The sequence below is a fragment of the Dama dama genome, chromosome 21 (genome assembly GCF_033118175.1).
Source record: "Dama dama isolate Ldn47 chromosome 21, ASM3311817v1, whole genome shotgun sequence".
In the NCBI taxonomy this organism is placed as follows: Eukaryota; Metazoa; Chordata; class Mammalia; order Artiodactyla; family Cervidae; genus Dama; species Dama dama.
In genome coordinates, this window is record NC_083701.1 from 30,131,180 (window position 1) to 30,153,321 (window position 22,142).

The 22,142-nt window shown below is 39.7% G+C and overlaps 1 protein-coding gene across 13 annotated transcripts in view; it reads right to left on the reverse strand.

Annotated features, from left to right (window-relative positions):
* PDE7A (phosphodiesterase 7A) overlaps positions 1-22,142 on the reverse strand; it is a 110,883-nt gene that overhangs the window by 33,719 nt on the left and 55,022 nt on the right. For 12 of the 13 annotated variants that reach the window (XM_061123393.1, XM_061123394.1, XM_061123392.1 and 9 more), the window contains 2 exons: positions 16,211-16,271; positions 12,885-12,968 (listed from right to left, as the gene is read on the reverse strand). In XM_061123393.1, the coding sequence (XP_060979376.1) occupies positions 12,885-12,968; positions 16,211-16,271 (145 nt within the window). Of the gene's footprint in view, positions 1-4,027; positions 4,138-12,488; positions 12,545-12,884; positions 12,969-16,210; positions 16,272-22,142 lie in introns of those variants that run through there. The other variant, XM_061123404.1, reaches the window with a different exon arrangement.

Genomic DNA, 22,142 nt, shown 5'->3' on the forward strand with positions numbered 1-22,142 from the left:
GCCAGACTCTCCCCTAAAATGATCATCTTTTATCTGAAAAGTTTTGTGGGTATGCTTCCTGAGTTTTTGGAGCAAACATGTGCACACACTGTTGTATACTATGTTTCTACTTCTTTTACCTAAATGGTAGCATATCGTAGTCCTGTTTTGCGCCTTGTCTTTAAATTTTTCTTAGCGTTCTTTCCCTATCAGTACACAGAGACCATCCTCATTTTGAGGCTATAAAGTATTCCACCATATGGATGGACCATAATCTACTTATCCAATCCTCTACTGAAGGACATTGCTATAACTCCACAAATTAAAAAATACCTCTGTTTTACTAAGTATACTTGTGTTTCTATGACTTGTTTTGTCTACTACCTTAGATGTCACCTTTTAATGTTGTGTTATTACATTCTATATCCCCTCTTCTTTCCCTTTTCCTCTTTCAATGTCTGTTAGTGGTCAGAGTGTTTCTCCTCCCCTTTTCATTCCAACCCCCATTTTCATTTTAGTTCAGCTCTGGAATTAAATATTCAGGCCCTTTTACTATGGCTTCCCCAGTTATCTTTGTCTTTGGGTTTCAACAATTTGGCTTTTTGTTATTTTTATCAGATTTTAGTTGCTTTACAATGTTGTGTTTAGTTTCTGCCATACAGCAAAGTGAATCAGTTACATATACACATGTATCCCCTCTTTCTTAGATTTCCTTCCCATTTAGGGCACCACAGAATATTGACTAGAGTTCCCTGACCTATACAATAGATTTTCATTAGTTACCTATTTTATACACAGTGTGTTAGTCACTCAGTCGTGTCCGACTCTTGGCGACCTCATGGACTGCAGCCCACCAGGCTCCTCTGTCCATGGAATTCTCCAGGCAAGAATACTGGAGTGGGGTGCCATTCCCTTCTCCAAGGGACCTTCCTGACCCAGGAAATGAACCCAGGTCTCCCACATTGCAGCCAGATTCTTTACTGAGCCACCAGGGAAGCCCTTTATACAAAGTATCAATAGTGTGTGTGTGTGTGTGTGTGTGTGTACATATATATATATATATATATATATAAATCCCAAACTCCCAATTCATCCCCCTACTTCCACCCTTCCATCCATAACTTTGTTCTCTACATCTGTCTCTATTTCTGCTTTGCAAATAAATTCATCTGTACCATTTTCCTAGATTCCACATTTAAGTGATAATATATGATATTTATTTTTCTCTAACTTATTTCATTCCGTATGACAGTCTCTAGGTCTATCCATGTCTCTGCAAATGGCACTGTTTTGGCTGAGTAACACTCCACTGTATATGTGTACCACATGTTCACCCTCCTTTGAGTTCACCAAGCTTCCTGGATGTGTATATTCACATCTTCATCAGCTGCAGGAAGTTTTCCACTGTTCAAACAGTTTTTTCTGCCCTCTCTTCTTTCTCCTGCTGGGTCTCCTATGAGTCACATGTGGTACACATGAGGATTCCTCAACAGGTTTCTTGCACTCTGATCATTTTTCTTCATTCCTTTTCCTTTCTGCTTCTCAGTCTGGATTATCTCAATGTTCTTATCTTCAAATTTGCTGACCTATTCTTCTGCTCACTCAAATCTGTTGCTGAATCCCTCTAGTGAATTTGTCATTTCAGTTATCATACTTATCAGCTCCAGAACTTGTTGGGTTCTATTTTATAATTCCTATTTATTGAGATTCGGATTTTGTTCACACAGCGCCTTCCTGATTTCCTCTCATTCTCTGCCTTGGTTTGCTTTAGCTCGTTGAGCATTAAAGACAGTTGATTTAACCTCTTTGATTAGCAGTTCCCATGTGTGAGCTTCCTCAGGGTGGCTGTTGTGACATTCTTTTGTCATATGTATGGGTCATAGTTTCCAACTTCTTTTTATGTTCTATAGTTCTTCACTGAGAACTGGACATTGTGCAAATCATACTTGGGGAACTGGAAATCTAATCTCTCACTCTTCCAGGACTGTTTATTTTTACTTGTGGGCTGAAGCCAACTGTTTTGTGATTTTTCCAAACTGGCCTTTGCATATCTATCTGACTGTTTATTCCTTGCTGTGTGTGGTCACTGAAGCTCCTATTACACAGTATCGCTGAAGTCAGTTGGTGACCCAACACAGATTTCCTTAAATGTCTGGTTCCAAAGGCCAGGGGGTGGGGGCAGTACCAATTCTTTAACTCTTCTGGTAGGTGCTGCTGGCCGAAGCCTCTGCAGCTGAAAAGGGATGAAATCCAGGCAAACATCAGTGCTCATGCCTCGGAATCTGCCAGACTGACCTAAAGACGCAACTCTAAATTTTTGGAGGACTGGATCCCCACTGCCCACCCTGGCTTCAGCAAGCCATGACCGGAACAGCGTTCCCACAGGCTGAGGGGCGGAGGAGCGGGTGATGATCACGGGTCTGTGCCCACCACACCGCCAACCGCCAGAGAGCAGCAGCCCCTCCCTCATGTCCAGCCGCGCCTGGAGTCCCGAAACAGTGAATTCTGCCCATCCCCCCTTTACAGTTGCTGTTTTGATGGAGAGATCAACCCCTGGAGCTTCCTACCCTGTTATTTTGAGGCACGCCGTCACTTTCTTTTAAAAGGTATGTTTTTCCTGGTCCCTTCTGGGAGGAGCTGCCCTAAGCCTTCTCTTCTCCGCAACCTGGGTTTGAGAATGGGGACAAGCTGCACGGGAAGGCTTAGCAGCCCAGAAACAACAGTGTCAACAGTCTGGCCCTCAAGGTAGTTTTCAACAAATTATTTCCTATATACACATACGCATAAAGTTTCTCTTTTATCCCACACAGGTCACAGTTTTTTTTAATTTAAAAATTGATGAATATCTCTTCAAGTCAGTAAATGGAATTTACATGTGCCATCATTTTTACTAAAGTATGAAAATCATCATAATTTACTAAATCTTTTTGCTGTTCTTAACTTTCACAATTCTTACCAGCAATTCTATAATAAACATTCCTGTGACTAAATCTTGGCACCCATCCTGATTCCCTTAGAACAAACCGTCAGAAGTAGAACAAGCACATAGGAGACAGTTCAATGGAGAACAGGTTTTCTAAAAGAAAATGATAGAGAAATTTCCAGAACTGGCCTAGGATAGCTTCCAAAGTATGATCGAAGAAAAGGGAATCAGTAACTATAAATCAAGGATGAAGCATGAGATATGAGATCATTTTAAGGTGGAAAATTTTAGTTTCTTCAGGTTTGCTTCACCTACCCTATCCTTCCTCCACACACAGATACACATTGATACTTCCCTATAATAAGTAAGAATAAAGCTTCTATATTGAAACAAGCAAGTAGAGGACACATGGGGAACTGCAGACAAGAAAGAGTGATCAGGGATTTCCCTGATGGTCCAGTGACTAAAACTGCATGCTCCCAATGCAGGGGTCACGGGTTCAATCCCTGGCCAGGGAACTAAGATCCTGCATGCCACATGTGCAGCATGGGCAAAAACAAATGCAGAAGAGAAAAAAATATATATATATAAAATAATGTATATTATATATATACATGTGCAGCGTGGGCAAAAACAAATGCAGAAGAAAAAAACATATATATATATTATATAAAAGAAGAGTGATCATGAGAACTTAACTAGTACTTCTATTCAGACAATTACTAAAAAAGCTCACCCCACACCATACTACATAAAATCTGACCCTACTGCCAATATTCTCATGAACTCATTTTGTGACATGAGACATGACATTATTTATTTCACAGCATAACAGACAACAGATTAAAGGTGTCTTTATTAAAGCCCAGCTTCCACCAGGCTAGGACTATTTAAGTCCTAGGCCTGTTCTAGTTTACATGGTTACCTACATTCCAGTCCAGCTTAGAGAGCCGACAGGGCTCAGTGACTTAATCAAGTTACTATTAAGAACTGTTGGTACTGCTGGTTCTCTTTTAAAATATCACATTACCTCACTGTGTGACCATAAACAAACTAATCAGCCTTCACCAAAACTAAATGAGCCTTGTTACTTAATGATCATGGGAGTTACTTCCAGTCACCCACCCTTGGCTTCTTGGAGCCAGCAATGAAATGTGGGATAGCAGTAAATTTAGAAGCCGTGTTTTTCTCTTGCTTTTCTCCTTCATATTAGAAAGCAGACTGAAAAAAGAAATCTAGGCAATAGGTTAAGGAAACAGACGGGCTGGAAAATCGACATACCTTGAGCAGTATCATGCCCAGCCCTCCCACAGACCCTCTTCTCTGTCAAACAAATGGCATGGCAGAGACATCACCGGCATTTAGTTATTAGACAAGAAAGATTTTTCACAGAAAAAGCTTTTGTATTTTGAGACTTGATCACTACCTGCTTTAATTGCCCACAAGAGGGCACCCTGCAATCACTATCATCTGCTACCTTACCACCGTGACAATCATTTAGATGCATGCTAGCATGAGTTCCCCTTGGAGACTGTTTAAAAAAAAAAATTTTTTTTTTTTTTTTTTTTTAAAATTCAGTGCTGCAAGGTTTTAACTCTAGACTAAAGCAAGGTCACACTGAATGATAATTGAGTAAAAAAATTAAGACATTCTAATCTCTCTTTAATTTTCCTTAAAAAAGAATAGGAGCCGCATCAGGAAGCCTACTGTTAAATACTGAATAAATATATTTAGTTACATCTAAATTCAAGTTTTCTTGGAAGAATTTTTACATTCAGCATGCATGGATAAAGGGGGAAAAGCAGCGAGGCGCCGAGAGCGATGGTCTTTAAGGAGTAGCCTGTACTGATACGGTATGGCAGTGCAGCAAGGGGAATGAACACACGAGCTCTGGAGTCATACCTCTGGGTTTGAATCCCAGGTCTGCCACTTCTACTAGTTTTGTGACATCAGGAATGTTATTTAAGTTACCGAATTGAACCTCAGTTTAATTACAAATGATGGAACAGCCATCTTTGCAGGTCAAATACTGGTTAAAAGAAATATAATAGGAGAAACTATATTTCTAATTTCAAATGTAATTTCAAATTTCCCATTTCCTTGTGAACAGGAAAGTAACGACCAGGCAGTACAGTATGAAAGAGAGCAAGAAAAACAATGTAACAACAACAAAGTCCTTGTTTAGTCATTAAGTCGTGTCTGACTCTTTGGAACTCCACGGACTGCAGCAAAGCCAGGCTTCCTTGTCATAGCTGAGGGAAACACCATGCAACAACTTCCATTCTTAAAGGGAAGAAGCGGTAAAAAGGGTCTGAATTTGCGTGGGAGTTACTGTATACTAAAGACTTAGATAATCCAAGACAATAAAATCAGTATGACATAAGCTTTTAAGCTCAAAATAAACACAGAAACAGATGTTCTTTCTGTTCATATCACAAAGTATCAAAAAAGTTCCCAAGTCTAACAGGGCCCTGTTAGGAAGATAAAAAGCAACCCAAATGCACATGAGGCTCTAAGGCAAAATTTAAAGAGAGTTTTGTCTGTTGTCACTGTAGGTCATCACAATAAAGACAGCATGAGACCTCCGATTCAACGTAAGGGCACTGGCCTGCCTGAATTCAGTTTACGGCTAATACAGATCATACTTAGAGAAATACAAATGGGACCTTATAAAGTCTAACTGATAGAAGGTACACAGTTTAGTCAACTTGATGCAACAAGAATATATTCAATCTTTATAATGAATCATAAAGAAGACTGAGCACCAAAGAATTAATACTTTCAAACTGTGGTGCTGGAGAAGACTCTTGCAAGTCCCTTTGACTGCAAGGACACCAAACCAGTCAATCCTAAAGGAAATCAACCCTCAATGTTCATTGGAAGGACTGATGCTGAAGCTGGAGCTCTAATACTTTGGCCACCTGATGCAAAGAGCCGACACATTGGAAAAGACCCTAATGCTGGGAAAGACTGAGGGGAGAAGGGGATGACAGAAGATGAGATGGTAGGATGGCATCCTTGACTCAGTGGACATGAGTTTGAGCAAACTCCACGAGATAAAGAAGGGAAGCCTGGTATGTTGCTGTCTGTGAGGTCGCAGAGTTGGACACGACTGAGCGACTGAACAACCAAAAATAAGTCACCGGCTGCCAAAAAGCAGAAACAAAAAGATTAGTAAGGCTAAAAGCCTTTGAGGCTACAATGTAAATACCTTGAAAGGTTCCCTTGGTATGGGGTGGAATAAAGCACTAAAGTGAACATAAAGGCTCAAGGTAACAGGCAAAACACATTTACATAGAATGGAACATTACCATGTGTCAGGAATTAAAAGAAAACGGAAAACTGCATTTGTGTGGACATGAAAGAAACATACCGCTTATATTACATCTTGCCCAATGTTGGCAGAGAGACCAGGGCTTCCAGTCTGGATGACGTCAATGAGCTTTGGTGAAGTCCATGAAAAGAGGGAACTGTCAAGCTGACAGCTTCGGTTACTGTTTAGTAATCATGTCAGAATCTTTCAAAGGAAGATCTTAGATTTTCTAAGTGTACATTATGGAGCAGAATTATAATAATTCTCTTATGTTTAAAGAGATTAGAATTTGTTACTATAGAAGCTAAACAGAAAGTGTAACTAAAAGAATAATTTATTAAATACAGGGACACTGAATTTAGAACAAACATGAATTTTGACAAAAACTCAATATGGAACCCATTAAGTCCACCTAGTTTAAGAGTCCAACATATTATATTTCAAGAGAACAAGTGTATGGTCAATTGGACATAGAAAAATATTTGTAGAAATATTTGGGGCTCTTAATCCAGACTACAGAAAGCTGGTCACTAAAGCCAACTGACTCAAAAGAAGGAAGCTGACAGGAAGGAGGCTCCTTGAAAGCCTGGTGAGGCGCTGTGATGCTCAGGAGCAAAGAAGCTGCATTAGGGAGACACAGCTTGGGGGCCTTTTCAGTTCACACCACTCAGCCACCAGCCTAACATCTTTGCCACTCTCTTGCTCTCTCTAATCAATTTCCCTCTCCTCAGCCTTCTTCTCTTCCCCCACTACTTTTTCCTCCCAATTTTTCTTACTGTACATATTGCTCATTATTATCAGGTGCTTCAAAACTGTCAGTCTTCGCAACATAAGTAAGGAGACTATACAGTTTAAAATTAGTTGAATGAGGGACATCAAGATCAGTTTATAAATGCCAGAGGACCAGAATTCTGGACCTTAGTGGAAGTAATTCCTAGACAGAGCAGGTCTGAAGGTTGGGGATCTTCTAAGAATAGGATGAATGTCGAAGTTTTTCAGTAGCTGTCAAAGACGTGTCAATGCTAACACCCAAGTTGAAATATTTGCCAGAAATGAATCAACTGCCTATTGAGAAAGTGCACCAAGCCTTTAAAAAAGATGTATATTATAAAATGATCACACGATTAGAAGAGGGAACTGCTTTATCTGCGAATAATCCTACCGGTTTCAACATCATTACAGGATTCCATGTATAGCTTTGGGGGACAGACAAGGGACAAACAGGTTAAGTAACAAGCACCAATGTGAGCTCTTTGCTATCTAAACAAGCAACTAGTGATGAGCATACTGTGAATACTCATGGTTGTTATGACACTTTTAAACAGCATCACCAGAAACCGCTCTCAATCAGTAAGCAATCTTACATCTCTTTTTGGGCTGAATAAAAACTTCTGACTAATGTAAGCATCTGAAAATTTCAGCAGTATCTTTAATAAGTTAAGATCTTCCAAATTTCTTAATAAACACAACCCATCATATAATTCCCAGTGAAATGTAAGTTCTGGTAAAGAATCTGCCAGCAATGTAGGAGACCTGGGTTTGATTCCTGGGTCAGGAAGATCCCCTGGAGAAGGAGATGGTAACCCACTCAAGTATTCTTGCCATGGATGGAGGAGCCTAGCAGGCTACAGTCCATAGGGTCTCAAGAGTCGGACACAACTTGGCGACTAAATCACCAACATCCAGAGAAGAAAATATTAGTACAAAACAGTACCCCAAGGAATGTTTCTGAGCATCCTAAAATAATGTCAACAATGACTTCCTTACATGAAAAATCCCTTTCTCAAACTATGCAAATATGTATGATATACATTATCTTTTGCACTATAAGGTAAGTAGTAAGAACTCAAACAGAGGCCTCATAAAATTTCTTTCGTGAGAGATGCTACCTGGGAAAATTTTTTGTTTTCTTGTCCCACAGAACCAAGATAATAACACCTGATAAGTTCACAAAGAAGCTAGCATGAACAGTCTACTTAAAGCATTAGAGACCAAGACACAAACAACCAAACAAAACCCCCCAAACAACAAAACCTAGTTAAAAATGAAAGCTTCTGTAGGATACAGCTTCTGTAGGACTCCATTAGTTGAGGGAAGATTTAACTTTTAAAGTAGAATCTGCAACAAACTGATCTTCAACAGATCAGAATCTGAACAGACTAACCCTGACTGCAGATTTACAACACACCAGGTGTTTGGGAAAACACTTCTAGCAAAGAGGATTCTCGGTCATAAAAATCCCTCCACCCTCTGTAATCATGAATACAGGGTAGTTTCAAAATGTCCTCCCAAAGTCTGAACTCTCTCCCTTCTTTATAAACAACCACAGACCTGATCTAATATTGGTTAATAAATTTGCACTCTGAGTATAAACCCCTGATTCTTAATAAATGCATAATTTAATTACTATACTTTTAAAGCTTTTTGTTTGGAGATCACAAAAAGTTGCAAAGCCAAATAGTACAAGGAATACTCTTTATCACATACCTCTTTACTCAGATTTGCCATTGTCAACATTTTATTTCACCTGCTTTACCATTTTGTACTATGTGTGTACATGTGTGTGCGTGCACTGTGTGGTATGTGACCTGATTCTATTCTGAACATCTGAGGGTAGGTTTTAAACATTCTGGTGTTTACCCTCAAATACTTCATTGAGTAACACCACAACCTAATTAATACATGCTCCTTTTATAAATAAGACCAACATGAATGTCTCCACACCTACATTCACATTTGTATAAGATTGTTCCCTTTGCATACATTTCTAGTGTTGAAATCAAAGAGGGAAAAAACATGTTTAAAATTCTTGATGCATAGTTTGTAATAATGTGAACTTCTATCAGTAGCACCTTAGTGGATTATTTGCTTAACTTCCTATATCTGATAGGAATCTGTCTTAAAGAGTGAGGCTGAACACTGCTTCTGTAGTTAATGTATTTCCATGTTCAGCTAATTTTTTTCTTTTGCCTCTTTATACCCTTTTAGAAAGATTCAAAGTCAGAACTCTCACTGCATGATAATGCCCATGGCAAATCCTATTGTGAAAATCCATTTACAGGCCTCATGAAAACAAAAATAACGATTTATGACAAAGGATAATCCAAACCACAGAAACTCAAGGCAGATTATGTGATATCTATGTCATAAAATCATTATTGAGATCCCACTTGTTAACTTGGAGCCTGTAATTGTTCCCTAACTGGCTAAATAGCTAGAGAAGAATGCACTTTGATATGGTAAACCCAAACACTGTTTCTTATGTACCAAGAAATCTTTTTAAGATCACACTTCACCAAATATGCCAAATTAAAATTTTTTCTTTTCAGAATTCTGAGTGGTGTGATAAATAGAGCCTACTATACCAGCAGAAAAGAATGACTCACTTTTCTCCATCTTAAAAACCCCTCCAAATTAAATGATCATCTTGGCTTAGAGAGACACTCCTGTTTTGCAATAACTACAGGATCAGTTTCATAGTGATAATTTTCAACTGTGGCCCAGAGTCTAGGACATTTGTCACGATGGGGTCAGAAAAGAATCCGCAATCCTCAGAAGCTGTGTGGACTCCTCTGACACCAGACCACAGAGGCTCCACATCCGGAGGTTAGGGTGCAGGCCCAGGTCCCCAAACCCGAGGAACCTCAAGCCTGGGACTGCTTCACATTGCCTCTCACCCTTTCTTGTCACTCGGTTTCATTTTTCTCCCAAACTGGGCATCTGTATCTCTGAGGAGTATTTCATCCATTTACCTTACTGCCATCACTGATATCTATGATCATATTTTTGCATTTAGATTTTATATTCTTTGCTCCTGGTTTCATAATGACTTAGAAGATAAACATCCTATTTTAATTCCATGAAAGATTACTTCCAACAATGTGACCATTTCTAACTTTCCTCTTCCACCAAAAAGTCCCATTATGTCTGTTTAAGATTTCCAACATCTTTTAACAATTATAATATTCAAACCCTCTATTTCACTAAATTCAATTAAAGACAAGGGGTAGTTTAGGGACTCACAATGCAACTGCATTTTTCTTTAGGTCAATATGGAGACTTCACCATTTATTGATATTCTTACTCAGAGCCAATTTTTCTAATATTATAATATTTACAAAGAATTTTATCTGAACATTTCAATGGGTAATATGTTCACATGCACCAAAATTCAAAAGGGTGTACAACGAAAAGTTTCTTTCTCATGTCCTCAAGCCACCACAGTTTCCCTCCTGGAGGCAACCAATGTTACCAAGTTCTAATGTATTGTTACAAAGAAAAAGTACTCTTCCTTTCCCAAAGAAACCAGCTAAGCTTGGAGTATTCTTTTATGCTATTCATATTCTTTTTACTAATATTTGTTTCCAAAGATTTTTTTATAGATATTTACACAGAGTATTATATGTGCCTCTTGAATACTGTATTTGCTCTACACAGAAATAAATCTGAATGATTCCTTTTTTTAATCTGAAAGAATTTAAAGAGCTGTGAAACTAATTGTTGTTTAGTCCCTAAGTTGTGTCCAACTCTTTGTGACCACATGGACTGTAGTCCACCAGGCTCCTCTGTCCATGGAATTCTCCAGACAAGAATACTGGAGCGGGTTGTCAGTTCCTTCTCCAGGGGATCTTCCTGACCCAGGGATCGAACCTGTGTCTCCTGCATTGGCAGGCGGATTCTTTACCGTCTGAGCCACCAGGGAAGCCAATAATCAGTCTTTTAAAAATCCTGAATAATTTGCTGTAAAACCTTAGGATGTCATGCTTTTAGAGAGGTAACTGCAACTTTCTACATGTTGATCCCAGAACTCTTTTACACTCTTAAAATTATTAACTGCCCCAAAGAGCTTTAATTTATAACAATTATATCCAGTGATATTTTCCATGATAGGAACTAGAACAGAAATTCAAAATACGTAATGTATCGTTTCATTTAAAGATAACATTACAGGATTTCTGGTTTCTGGAACTGCATAGAAGGAGGTGAGAAGTTGCCATTCTGTCCTAACAACACACAAGAAGCTGAATAGACTGAAAAGTCAACCACTCTTCCAGGATGCACTGAAGAGGTGGGGACACAAGGCGACTCACTGCCCCAAGGCTGGAGAGATGGACGAACAGAGGTAACTTGATAGCGTGGAGACTCACAAACAGAAACCTCCTTGGGAACCAGTGCTGGGGCAGAGGAACCTGAACATAGTTGGTGAGCTTCTGGAGGGTTCCCTGAGAGTTAAAAACTTCAGGGAAATCTAGGCATGGGCTGAGTACAGGAAGAAGCTTGTGAGATTTACCTCCAGGAGCCTGATCAGATTAATCCCACAGTAAACGTCCGCCAAAACTCACAGAGGAAGAATTGGCCAAATTATATCTGTTAATACTACAGAATCTGAATCATTAATCAGTAACCTTCCAAAACAGAAAACACAAGGCCTAGATGGGTTTCACTGGTGAATTATTTAAGTAAGAAATTATACCAATTCTTTACAATCCCTTTCAGAGGTTAGAAGCAGAGACAACACCTCCTAACTCACTCTAAAGAGATGCTATATATAAAAAAGAAAACTACAGACCATTATCTCTCATGCACATAAATGCAAAATTTCTCAATAAAATATTCCCAAGCCAAATCCAAGAGTCTGCTTCCTCCGAAGAGGTTTATCATTGACTTCTGGCAGGTGACCTAGAGGCTCTAAAAAATCACAGATCACCTTAATCTAACCATTGACTGAGATACTTTAAAGTTAGGACTTATTTCTAACACACAGCACTTGGAATTTCTAACTTAAGCATAGAGAGTTTACCAGGACAATCCCCCAGCCCCGGTGAGTTATAAACATTTGTTTTTGTTTTTCTAGCCTCGGGTGTTCAACAAAAAGCTCTGCTCAGCTTCTCACCCACTTTCCCAGCATCAGCAGATGCCACTAAGGGGAAAAGTCAGCTGAAGTGCCAGGCTCATCTCTGGCTCGATGGTACTCTCACACACTCAAATACATTATCTTTTATATTTTGTCCAGTTTTCTTAATGTTTTTAGTTGGAGTGTTACTACAAATGATCTATCCAATGCTACCAAAAGTGGAACTCCTCCAAAAACAGATTTAATATGTAATATTCAAGGGTCTTTAGAAGTTCTGTTTTTTCCTTTTTCTTCATCATGTGCTGGAACCAAACAATGTTTGTTTTCAAAAACATCTTTCACGGTTATATGTATTTTTTATTTATTTATTTTTTAAAAATTTTTTTATATGTATTTTTTAAAATAAATTCAAAGGATACATCTTCTTAGCGATGAAATACCTTTATAAAATATCACTTGCACAGAAACATTTTATCTACAGTAGTGAAGACAAAACATTTAGAATGAAACTTTTTTGAAAATGCAGCTTAAAAAAAAAAAAAAGAATGTACCTAAGTAATTTCACATTTAAATTAGAAAGAAGAAAAACTATTATCAGCTTTCATATTTCTATAATTTCCAACTCTACTTGCCTCTAAACATTTATGAACATTATTTAGGAATAAAGTGTCATTTATAATGACCTAATGTTTTGAAAACATTTTGAACATGTTTTTTCTTGTATTCTTTCTCCCCCCTCGGAAAATTACATCATTTTATGAAGACTCGAAGTTTACTGGAAGTCTGAGAGAAACAGTATATCTGCCAACACTTACCGTGAAAAATACGAAAATCAATATATGGATGAGAACCTCGTCTTTCTGATTCAAATCCTGCTCGACTCCTTACACGTACATCTCCTAAACAGAGTGAGGGATGAAATGAAAGTTGAGATGCTGTTATTCAGGAAGACGCTCCCACATGCAATACAGGTCTCAGTGGTATCACACTCATAAGGAATGGCCTGCTAATGATATAAATGGAATAGGTAGTTAAGAGCTGATTTATCTGAAGGGGTTTACAAATTTTCAGCACTGAGCTGTAAGGTTAGATGAACAGTTTTTTTTTTTTTAACCTCCCTTACAGTAATTATAATCTCTATTTTAGAGTTACCTTCTGAAAGATGATTCAAGTATGTGATAATCCAAACTCATATCTTATTACTCACATGGAGTTAAAAAAATCCTGAGCAGGAAACTTTAAAAAGCCACAGTGAGAAGCAAATATTTACCAAGTGTCTACTCTGCCTAGCACTATACTATAGGCCATATGGGATATAAAGAAACAGAAAATATATTACCTATTCTCGAGCAGCTTACATTTTTTGAAAGGTATAGAAAATGAAAACATTAAGTATTTCGCCTGAGACGTTTAATTTGATCAGCCTCTTTTCTCATTGAAAGTGGGTGTAGTCAAGGTCTTCGGTTTTCCGTTGTAAACTTCGTTGTTGATAAGCTCAGTATGTGACTCTTGTATCCATGTGACTCTTGGATCCACAGCAACATAAACACTACAGTCTTGTGCCAGGTACTCTTTTTGTGCCTTGAAGACATTCTTTTATTTAATTCTCTAACCAACTCTGAGAGATAGGAATCTTTTTCTTTTTAATATTGATTTATTTGGCTGCAACAGGTCTCAGCTGCAGCATGTGGGATCTATTAATAGTTTCCTGACCAGGTATCAAACCCCTTACACTAGGGGTACAGAGTCTTAGCCACGGGACCAGCAGGGAAGTCCCAAGAGATAGGAATCTTAACCCCCATTTTCAGATCCAGTAACCGAGATTTCTAGATGTTAAAGAGCACGCACAGGGCCACAAAGCTGGTATACAGCAGAGTCAAGATTTAAACCTAACTCTGCGGGCTCCAAAGGCAGGAGCTTTCCCATTACACTTCCACAGCCTCCAAGTTCATAGCCTTTCAGTCGTCAGTGCCTACACCTGCTTACAACTCCACTTGCCTGGAACGCCTTCCTGCTTATGCTTCGTTTCAAGGGGCCTGTCGGCCACTGTGCGTCTATCCTATAATGATTAATCACTTCTCTCACGCGGCGATGCCTTCACTCTGGATCAAATGTTTACTGAGCACTTGCTGCACGTCAGGAAATACAGCAGTGAGCAAAATACACAAAGTCCCTGTCTTCATGAAGTGCGTCCTTTCATGCAGAGACCAATAATGGAGCAAATAGATAATTCCACTCTATGGAAGATGGTAACAGCAACATGGAGAAAGGAAACCAAGGAAAGAGGAACAGGGAGGGAGGTGAGGGTGGCCGGGTTGGGAAGCGAGTCATGATGTGGTCAGAGACCTCAGTGAAAAGACAGTATCTGAGCAGGGACCTGAAGGCAGGGAAGCAGAGAGCCTCAGGGCCACCTGGGCAGAGAGGGTTCAGACGTAAGGAAGAGCAAGCATCAATATCCTGAGATGGGAGCTTGAGGCTCCCATCAAGCAGAGAGGCCAGGAAGGCTGGAGTGAGGTGAATGAAGGGAATTGACAGAAGGGGGGAGGTCAGAGAAACAGTCGGGCTAGATCATATTGGACCTTCAAGGGCCTTTATAATAGCTTTGGCTGTTACTCTAAGGTAGAAAACTACTGGAAGATTCAGAACAGAGGAGTGAGATGAGCAGAATGCGGACATCTCTGCAGAGAGATGGAGATGGTAAGGAAGAAAAGGCTCCACATTCCTGTGGGAAATATGTGCTAGAGTAGAATGGAACCAGGCAGGTATGATACACGAGGTAAATTAAAGAGGGAAAAAAAGGGAAGATGACACACACGGGGCATTGGAGAACAAACAGGCTTACGAGGAGGAGGAGGAGTTAGTGAAATGGGGAAAAAAATAAAAGGCCACCCCAGAAGCAGGTGAAGAATAAGGATGACTCAATATTGTGGAAATTGAGCAAGGAATTCTGAGCATGAGAAGAACAGCCAAGCCAGAAAAGACAGTAAGAAAAGATGAGTAAAGCTGCCTATTGGAATCTTTTTAAAATATTTATTTACTTAAAACTTTTTGGCCACTCCATGTAGCCTGTGGCATCTTAGCTCCTGGACCAGGGATTGAACTGACTTCCCCCTTGCATTGGCAACACGGAATCTTAACCACTAGACTGCCAGGGAAGTCCCTGGACTCTTAAGAGCACGTTTTTAATATTATGAACTAAAGTACAAGGGATCGAGGAGTACGTGGATGAAGGGAAAAAATCTGGCAAAGAGAGGGAGTGAGAAAGAAAATTATACACACGCACACACATCAAATCCATTTACCCTCTGGACTTGAGTAATACATTAAAGATTTAAGAACCGAGACTAGGAGAAGACACATGGCCTTCTCACCAGCCAACTGAGAACAAACACATCCAGTGACAGGACTATGAGATCAGGTGTTTCATGGTCTCGTCTTTGTTCATGTTACCGTGGACATCTGTTTAGTATTTAGCAACTCTGCAAATCTGAGACTCTTCATGAAGAATCATCAGGACGCATCTTAAAATTGTGTACTGGTAACAGAGTCTCAGTTATACAGCCAGAGATTTCTTAATTACCTATAATTATTAAGATGCCCCTCTTCTGCACATCACGTTAATTTTGGTTTCTAGATTCAACTTCAAAGTAATAGACGTTTATGCTGCTAACAGTGATGAAAAGCTACCTAATGAAAGATATCTCAGTCCTGAATAACAGCAGATAACAAAATTAACTTATACTAGTGCAAACTTAATTTTTTGATTTGCGGTGCTACAGGAGACTCTTGAGAGTCCTTTGGACAGAAAGGACATCAAACCAGTCAATCCTAAAGGAAATCAATCCTGAATATTCACTGGAAGGACTGATGCTGAAGCTCCAATACTTTGGCCACCTGATGTGAAGAGCTGACTCATTGGAAAAGGCTCTGATGCTGGGAGGGATTGGGGGCAGGAGGAGAAGTGGGTGGGTGACAGAGGATGAGATGGTTAGATAGCATCACTGACTCAATGCACATGGATTTGAGAAACTCCAGGAGACAGTGAAGGACAGGGAAGCCTGGCATGCTGCAGTTCATGGGGTCGCAGAGTTGGACACAACTTAGCCACCAAATAACAAAATGCAAAATAAAGAATTCTTACCGAGCATACGAATGTACAGTGCAGTCTGATCCGAGCTGTCATAGGAGATAGCTCCACGCCTCTAGAAGAAAAAACACACATTTTAATGCAGTCAATTTAGTATGTGATATCGAGTTCAATTCAACATATATGTATTTGTTATTTTCTGTGATGCACTGTGCAAGAGAAGTTGGGATACACAAAATGAAATTAAATATGGCATTTGCCAGTCCTGCTGACATCTTTGTCTCAGACTTCCAGTGTCCAGACTTCTCAGTAAATTCTGACCTTGCTCCCCACTCTGAGTATCTGTTGTTTAAGCCACCCGGTCAGTGGCACATGTTAGAGTAGTCCAAGCAGACTAACAAATGTAGGTAAACCAGGGTAGGCAGTTTTAATCCTCTGTGTTCAGGCCAAAAGTGGAGGAAGAGTTTCATTTTTCAAGGTATATATTTTCTTTTTGGTGTGTTCCCAATTTTGGCCCACTTTTTAACCTATTGTCTATTGCCTATCTAGTCATTAGATTTCATTTTCATGTTAGTAAGACATGAAAGTCACTTAGTCATGTCCAACTTTTTGCAACCCCATGGACTATACAGTCCATGGAATTTTCCAGACCAGAATACTGGAGTGGGTACCCTTTCCCTTCTCCAGGGGATCTTCCCAACCCAGGGATGGAACCCAGGTCTCCCGCATTACAGGCAGAATCTTTTCCAGCTGAGCCAAAAGGGAAGCCCAAGAATACTGGAGTGGGTAGCCCTATCCCTTACAGATCTTGCCAACCAATCGAACCGGGGTCTCCTGCATTGCAGGTGGATTCTTTACCAACTGAGCTATCAGGGAAGCCTGTTAGTAAGATATACTCACAAGTAATATGTTTCAACAATCCCTGAGTGAAGTATTCGCTTATCTTAATGCTTATTTTGTGTAACTATATATCTGACTTGCATCTGTTAAGTACCAAATACATGTTCCTGGAATGCAAAGTCAAGTGGGCCTTAGAAGTATCGCTACAAACAAAGCTAATGGAGGTGATGGAATTCCAGTTGAGCTATTTCAAATCCTAAAAGATGATGCCGTGAAAGTGCAGCACTCAATATGCCAGCACATTTGGAAAACTCAGCAGTGGCCACAGGACTGGAAAAGGTCAGTTTTCATTCCAATCCCAAAGAAAGGCAATGCCAAAGGATGCTCAAACTACCACACAGTTTCACTCATCTCACACGCTAGTAAAGTAATGCTGAAAATTCTCCAAGCCAGGCTTCAACAGTACATGAACCGTGAACTTCCAGATGTTCAAGCTGGATTTAGGAAAGGCAGAGGAACCAGAGATCAAATTGCCAACATCCACTGGATCGTCGAAAAAGCAAGAGCGTTCCAGAAAAACATCCACTTCTGCTTTATTGACTACAACAAAGCCTTTGACTGTGTGGATCACAACAAACTGTGGAAAATTCTGAAAGAGATGGGAATACCAGACCACCTGACCTGCCTCTTGAGATATTTGTATGCAGGTCAGGAAGCAACAGTTAGAACTGGACATGGAACAACAGACTGGTTCCAAAGAGGGAAAGGAGTACGTCAAGGCTGTATATTGTCACCCTGCTTATTTAACTTATATGCAGAGTACATCGTGAGAAACACTGGGGTGGATAAAGCACAAGTTAAAATCAAGATTGCCGGGAGAAATATCAATAACCTCATACATGCAGATGACACCACCCTTATGAGAGAAAGCGAAAAAGAACTAAAGAGCCTCTTGATGAAAGTGAAAGAGGAGAGTGAAAAAGCTGGCTTAAAACTCAACATTCAGAAAACTAAGATCATGGCATCTGGTCCCATCACTTCTTGGCAAATAGATGGGGAGACAGCGGAAACAGTGACAGACTTTATTTTGGGGGGGCTCCAAATTCACTGCAGATGGTGACTGCAGCCATCAAATTAAAAGACACTTGCTCCTTGGAAGAAAAGTTATGACTAACCTAGACAGCATATTAAAAAGCAGAGACATTACTTTGCCAACAAAGGTCCATCTACTCAAAGCTATGGTTTTTCCAGTAGTCATGTATGGATGTGAGAGTTGGACTATAAGGAAAGCTGAACACTGAAGAATTGATGCTTTTGAACTGTGGTTTTGGAGAAGACTCTTGAGGGTCCCTTGGACTGCAAGGAGATCCAACCAGTCCATCCTAAAGGAAGTCAGTCCTGAATATTCACTGGAAGGACCGATGCTGAAGCTGAAACTCCAATACTTTGGCTACCTGATGCAAAGAACTGACTCATTTGAAAAGACCCTGATGCTGGGAAAGATTGAAGGTGGGAGGAGAAGGGAACAACAGAAGATGAGATGGTTGGATGGCATCACCGACTCAATGGACACGAGTTTGGGTAAACTCCAGGAGTTGGCGATAGACAGGGAGGCCTGGTGTGCTGCAGTCCATGGGGTGGCAAAAACGACTAAGTGACTGAACTGAACTGAAATACATGTTCTACTTTATTTTCCATTAAAAAAAATACGGCATTTGATTTTGAAATCTATAGTTGTGACGCAGACAAATTGTAGTACAATGTGATTAAGCATTTCCATCAAAGTGGATAGGCAGATGCAAATTTAATGTCAGAGGTCATACAAGCTCACCTGAGGACAGAGCAGAGGTAGCCAGAACTGACAGAGACACGGTTCAACGACCTCACTATTCTCCTCAATTAAACACAAATGAATAAGACAATGAGAATCATCAGACATGTGCACAAACCCTCCAGCTAGAAATCAATGAAACAAAATGAAAAACCAAATGGCCCAGAAGCTAGCAAGACATAAGAGAATTAAAAAAGTTAATGAGCATACTCAAAGAAATGTGAGAAGACGCTGCATCTATTACACCAAAAATATGGAGTGCCATTGAAAGAGCACAGATTTAAAAATACATTTTGAGATTAAAACTGAACAGATATAAAAAGCAACATTATTCCTAACAGCCCCCGAGTGGAAACAATCCAAATATCCACCAACTAATGAACGTATAAACACACTGTGGTACAGCCATACAATATCTCATTCGGTGTTACTCAGTCGCAGAAATGACTGAAGTACTGATGCATGCTACATCATGGTTGAACCTTGAAAACAATGTAGAGTGAAAGGAGCTATCACGAGGCACCACGAAGCCTATGGTTCCATTTATGTGAAATATCCCAAATAGGCAAATCCACAGAATTAGAAATAGACTGGTGGCTGCCAAGAATTGGGAGCAGTGGTGGGAAATGGAAGTGAATGCTAATGGGTACAGAGCTTCAATCTGCAATGATGAGAATGTTCTTAAAGTAACCACAGTAATGACTGAACAACTCTGTGAATACACTGAAAATCATGAAATTGGGGATTATATACTTTAAATGGGTGAATTGTATGGTATATGAATTATATATCAATAGAGTCATTATAAAAATAGCCAGTATTGCAAATATTTTAAATACAATTACAAAAAGAAAAAAAAAAAAAAAAACCCTTTGTAAGAGCTGAAACACCCTCAGCAAGTTCTGCCAACTCCACTTCCACAGCCGTCTCCCTCCTCAATCTCCTTTCCTTGTTCTGTCTCAGACAACAGCATCTATCACCTGGGCTCCTTGGTGGGCTGCTGCCTGGCTTTCCTGCCACATCCCTTGACCCCCCAGGCCCTTCACACACAAGAAGCTAGAGTGACCTTGCTTCCAGCTACTGCTCGAAGTCCTCCAATGGCCCCCGTATACCTGGAATGGAGTCCACAGACGAAGCTCTCCACGACCTGCCCACCCCTCGGTTCTACCGCATCTGTCTCTTCACCAGGGAGACCCAGCCCCCTGGCCTCCCTGCGTCCCCTCAACCACGCCAACACACAGAGCCGTGCGACCCGCTGTTCTGCGCAGGACCGCGGCAGACCGTCTCCTTCCTCTCTCTCAGGTTCCAGATGAAACGTCATCTCTTCAGAGAGCCATCCCCAGGCTACCAAACCTAAGGTCACCTGAGAGATGCCCTCACTCCTCCTGAAGGCAGGGTCCCCCTGACCTTCACCCGCCACCCCGCACTTGGCCGACCTACTCTCGTTTACTTGTTCCAGAACAAAGGCGCCACAAGAGCTGGGACCCTGTCTGACTTATTCACCGCTGTATCTTTGGCCTCTAAAACTACTATTATTTAGCAGATGCTAAATAAATACCTGGTAAATCGATGATTGCGTGCATTTATTGTAAATAAGTTAGTGAATAATTTTTTACAGATTAAGTTGATGAATACATTTGATGGGCAAATTGACGAATAACAACTGAGATGAAGACAAATTAAACATCTAGAAGATAAAATTAACAAAGCCTCCTACCAGACTCTAATCTCTGCGGGGGCAGGGACTTTGTTCAGTGCTGTATCCCCAGATTTAGAATAAATCCCAACATTTAGAACAGTGCCTAGCACACTGAAAGAAATCAATAATAGTAGCTGAATAAACAGGCAAGCAAATTCTTAATACAGAATCTAGAATCAAATCCAATAATATATAGTAATTTTATTTATGCTAAAGGATTTAAAAATCTGTGGGGAAAATATTAATTATTTAACTTGCTATTTGGAAAAACATAAAGCTGCATTATTACCTTTCTATCTACTCCAAAATAAATTACACATGGAACAAAAGTTTTAATGTAAAAAAAAAAAGCATGAAGGTATTAGAGGAAAACACGACTGTATTTTTAAAAATTTTAAACAACAAAGACCTATAATGAATCACTTTGCTGTACATCTGAAACACAACACCGTAAATCAATTATACTTCAATAAAAAAATTTTTAATTTAAATAATGACACTAAATCTTAAATAGGAAAGACCTAATTGTCCTCTAAAATCGAGAAGTCATGAAAAACAAATCAATTTGGCCACAAAAAGTTAAATTATGCATGGCAAAAAATACCATAAACAGGCAAAAGACAAACCCCAAACCACAAAAATTAAGTTGAACAGATGACAAAGGGGTAATTTTTCCCCGCTAATCTAAAAAAAAAAAAGTCTCACAAATCAGTTAGCAAATAATGAATAACAATGCATAAAACAGGCAGGACATAAAAATACTACTCAAGGAAGAGAAATAATAAATAAACACAAGAAAAGATGCTTGACTTCATTAATGAAAGAAATACACGTTAAGGAAATGAGATGGTATTTTTACATATTAGATTAATGATATTCTGTCTTCACAAAACTCTGGCATGAAATTTACAGTTCTTTAACATACACCTAAAAATCTCAAGGAAAAATAACCATGCTTTTTACTATTATTATAAAGAAATTTTATTGCATTTAAAATCCTCATTTGGATTTAGCATGCAAAGTATTAGTCGCTCAGTGGTGTCCGACTTCTTGCAACCCCATAGACACACCGGACTCCTCTGTCCATGGGATTCTCCAGGCAAGAATAGTGCAGTGGGATTGTCATCCCTACTGCAGGGGATCTTCTCGACCCATGTATAGAACCCAGGTCTCCTGCATTGCAGACAGATTCTTTATCATCTGATCCACCAAGGAAACAGCTCCCCAAATCATTGTTTTGCATGCGTGCTTAGTCGCTTCAGCTGTGTCCGACTTTTCTCCACCCCATGGACTGTAGCCTGCCAGATTCCTCTGTTCATGGAATTTTCCAGGCAATACTGGAGTGGGTTGCCATGCCCTTCTCCAGGGGATGTTCCCAACCCAGGGATCAAACCAGCATCTCTTACAACTCCTACATTGGCAGGTGGGTTCCTTACCACTAGCGCCACCTGCAAAGCCTACTATTTAAGAGAAAAACATCAATTAAAGTCATGTATGATTTAATGAAGATGTAAACAAACAAGCAAAAACCTCCAACAGTTCATGAAATATAAAAGGAATACAAGTTACAAGCAAAAATAAAATTCTAATTTTTGACACTGGCTGCCTCCAAGGAA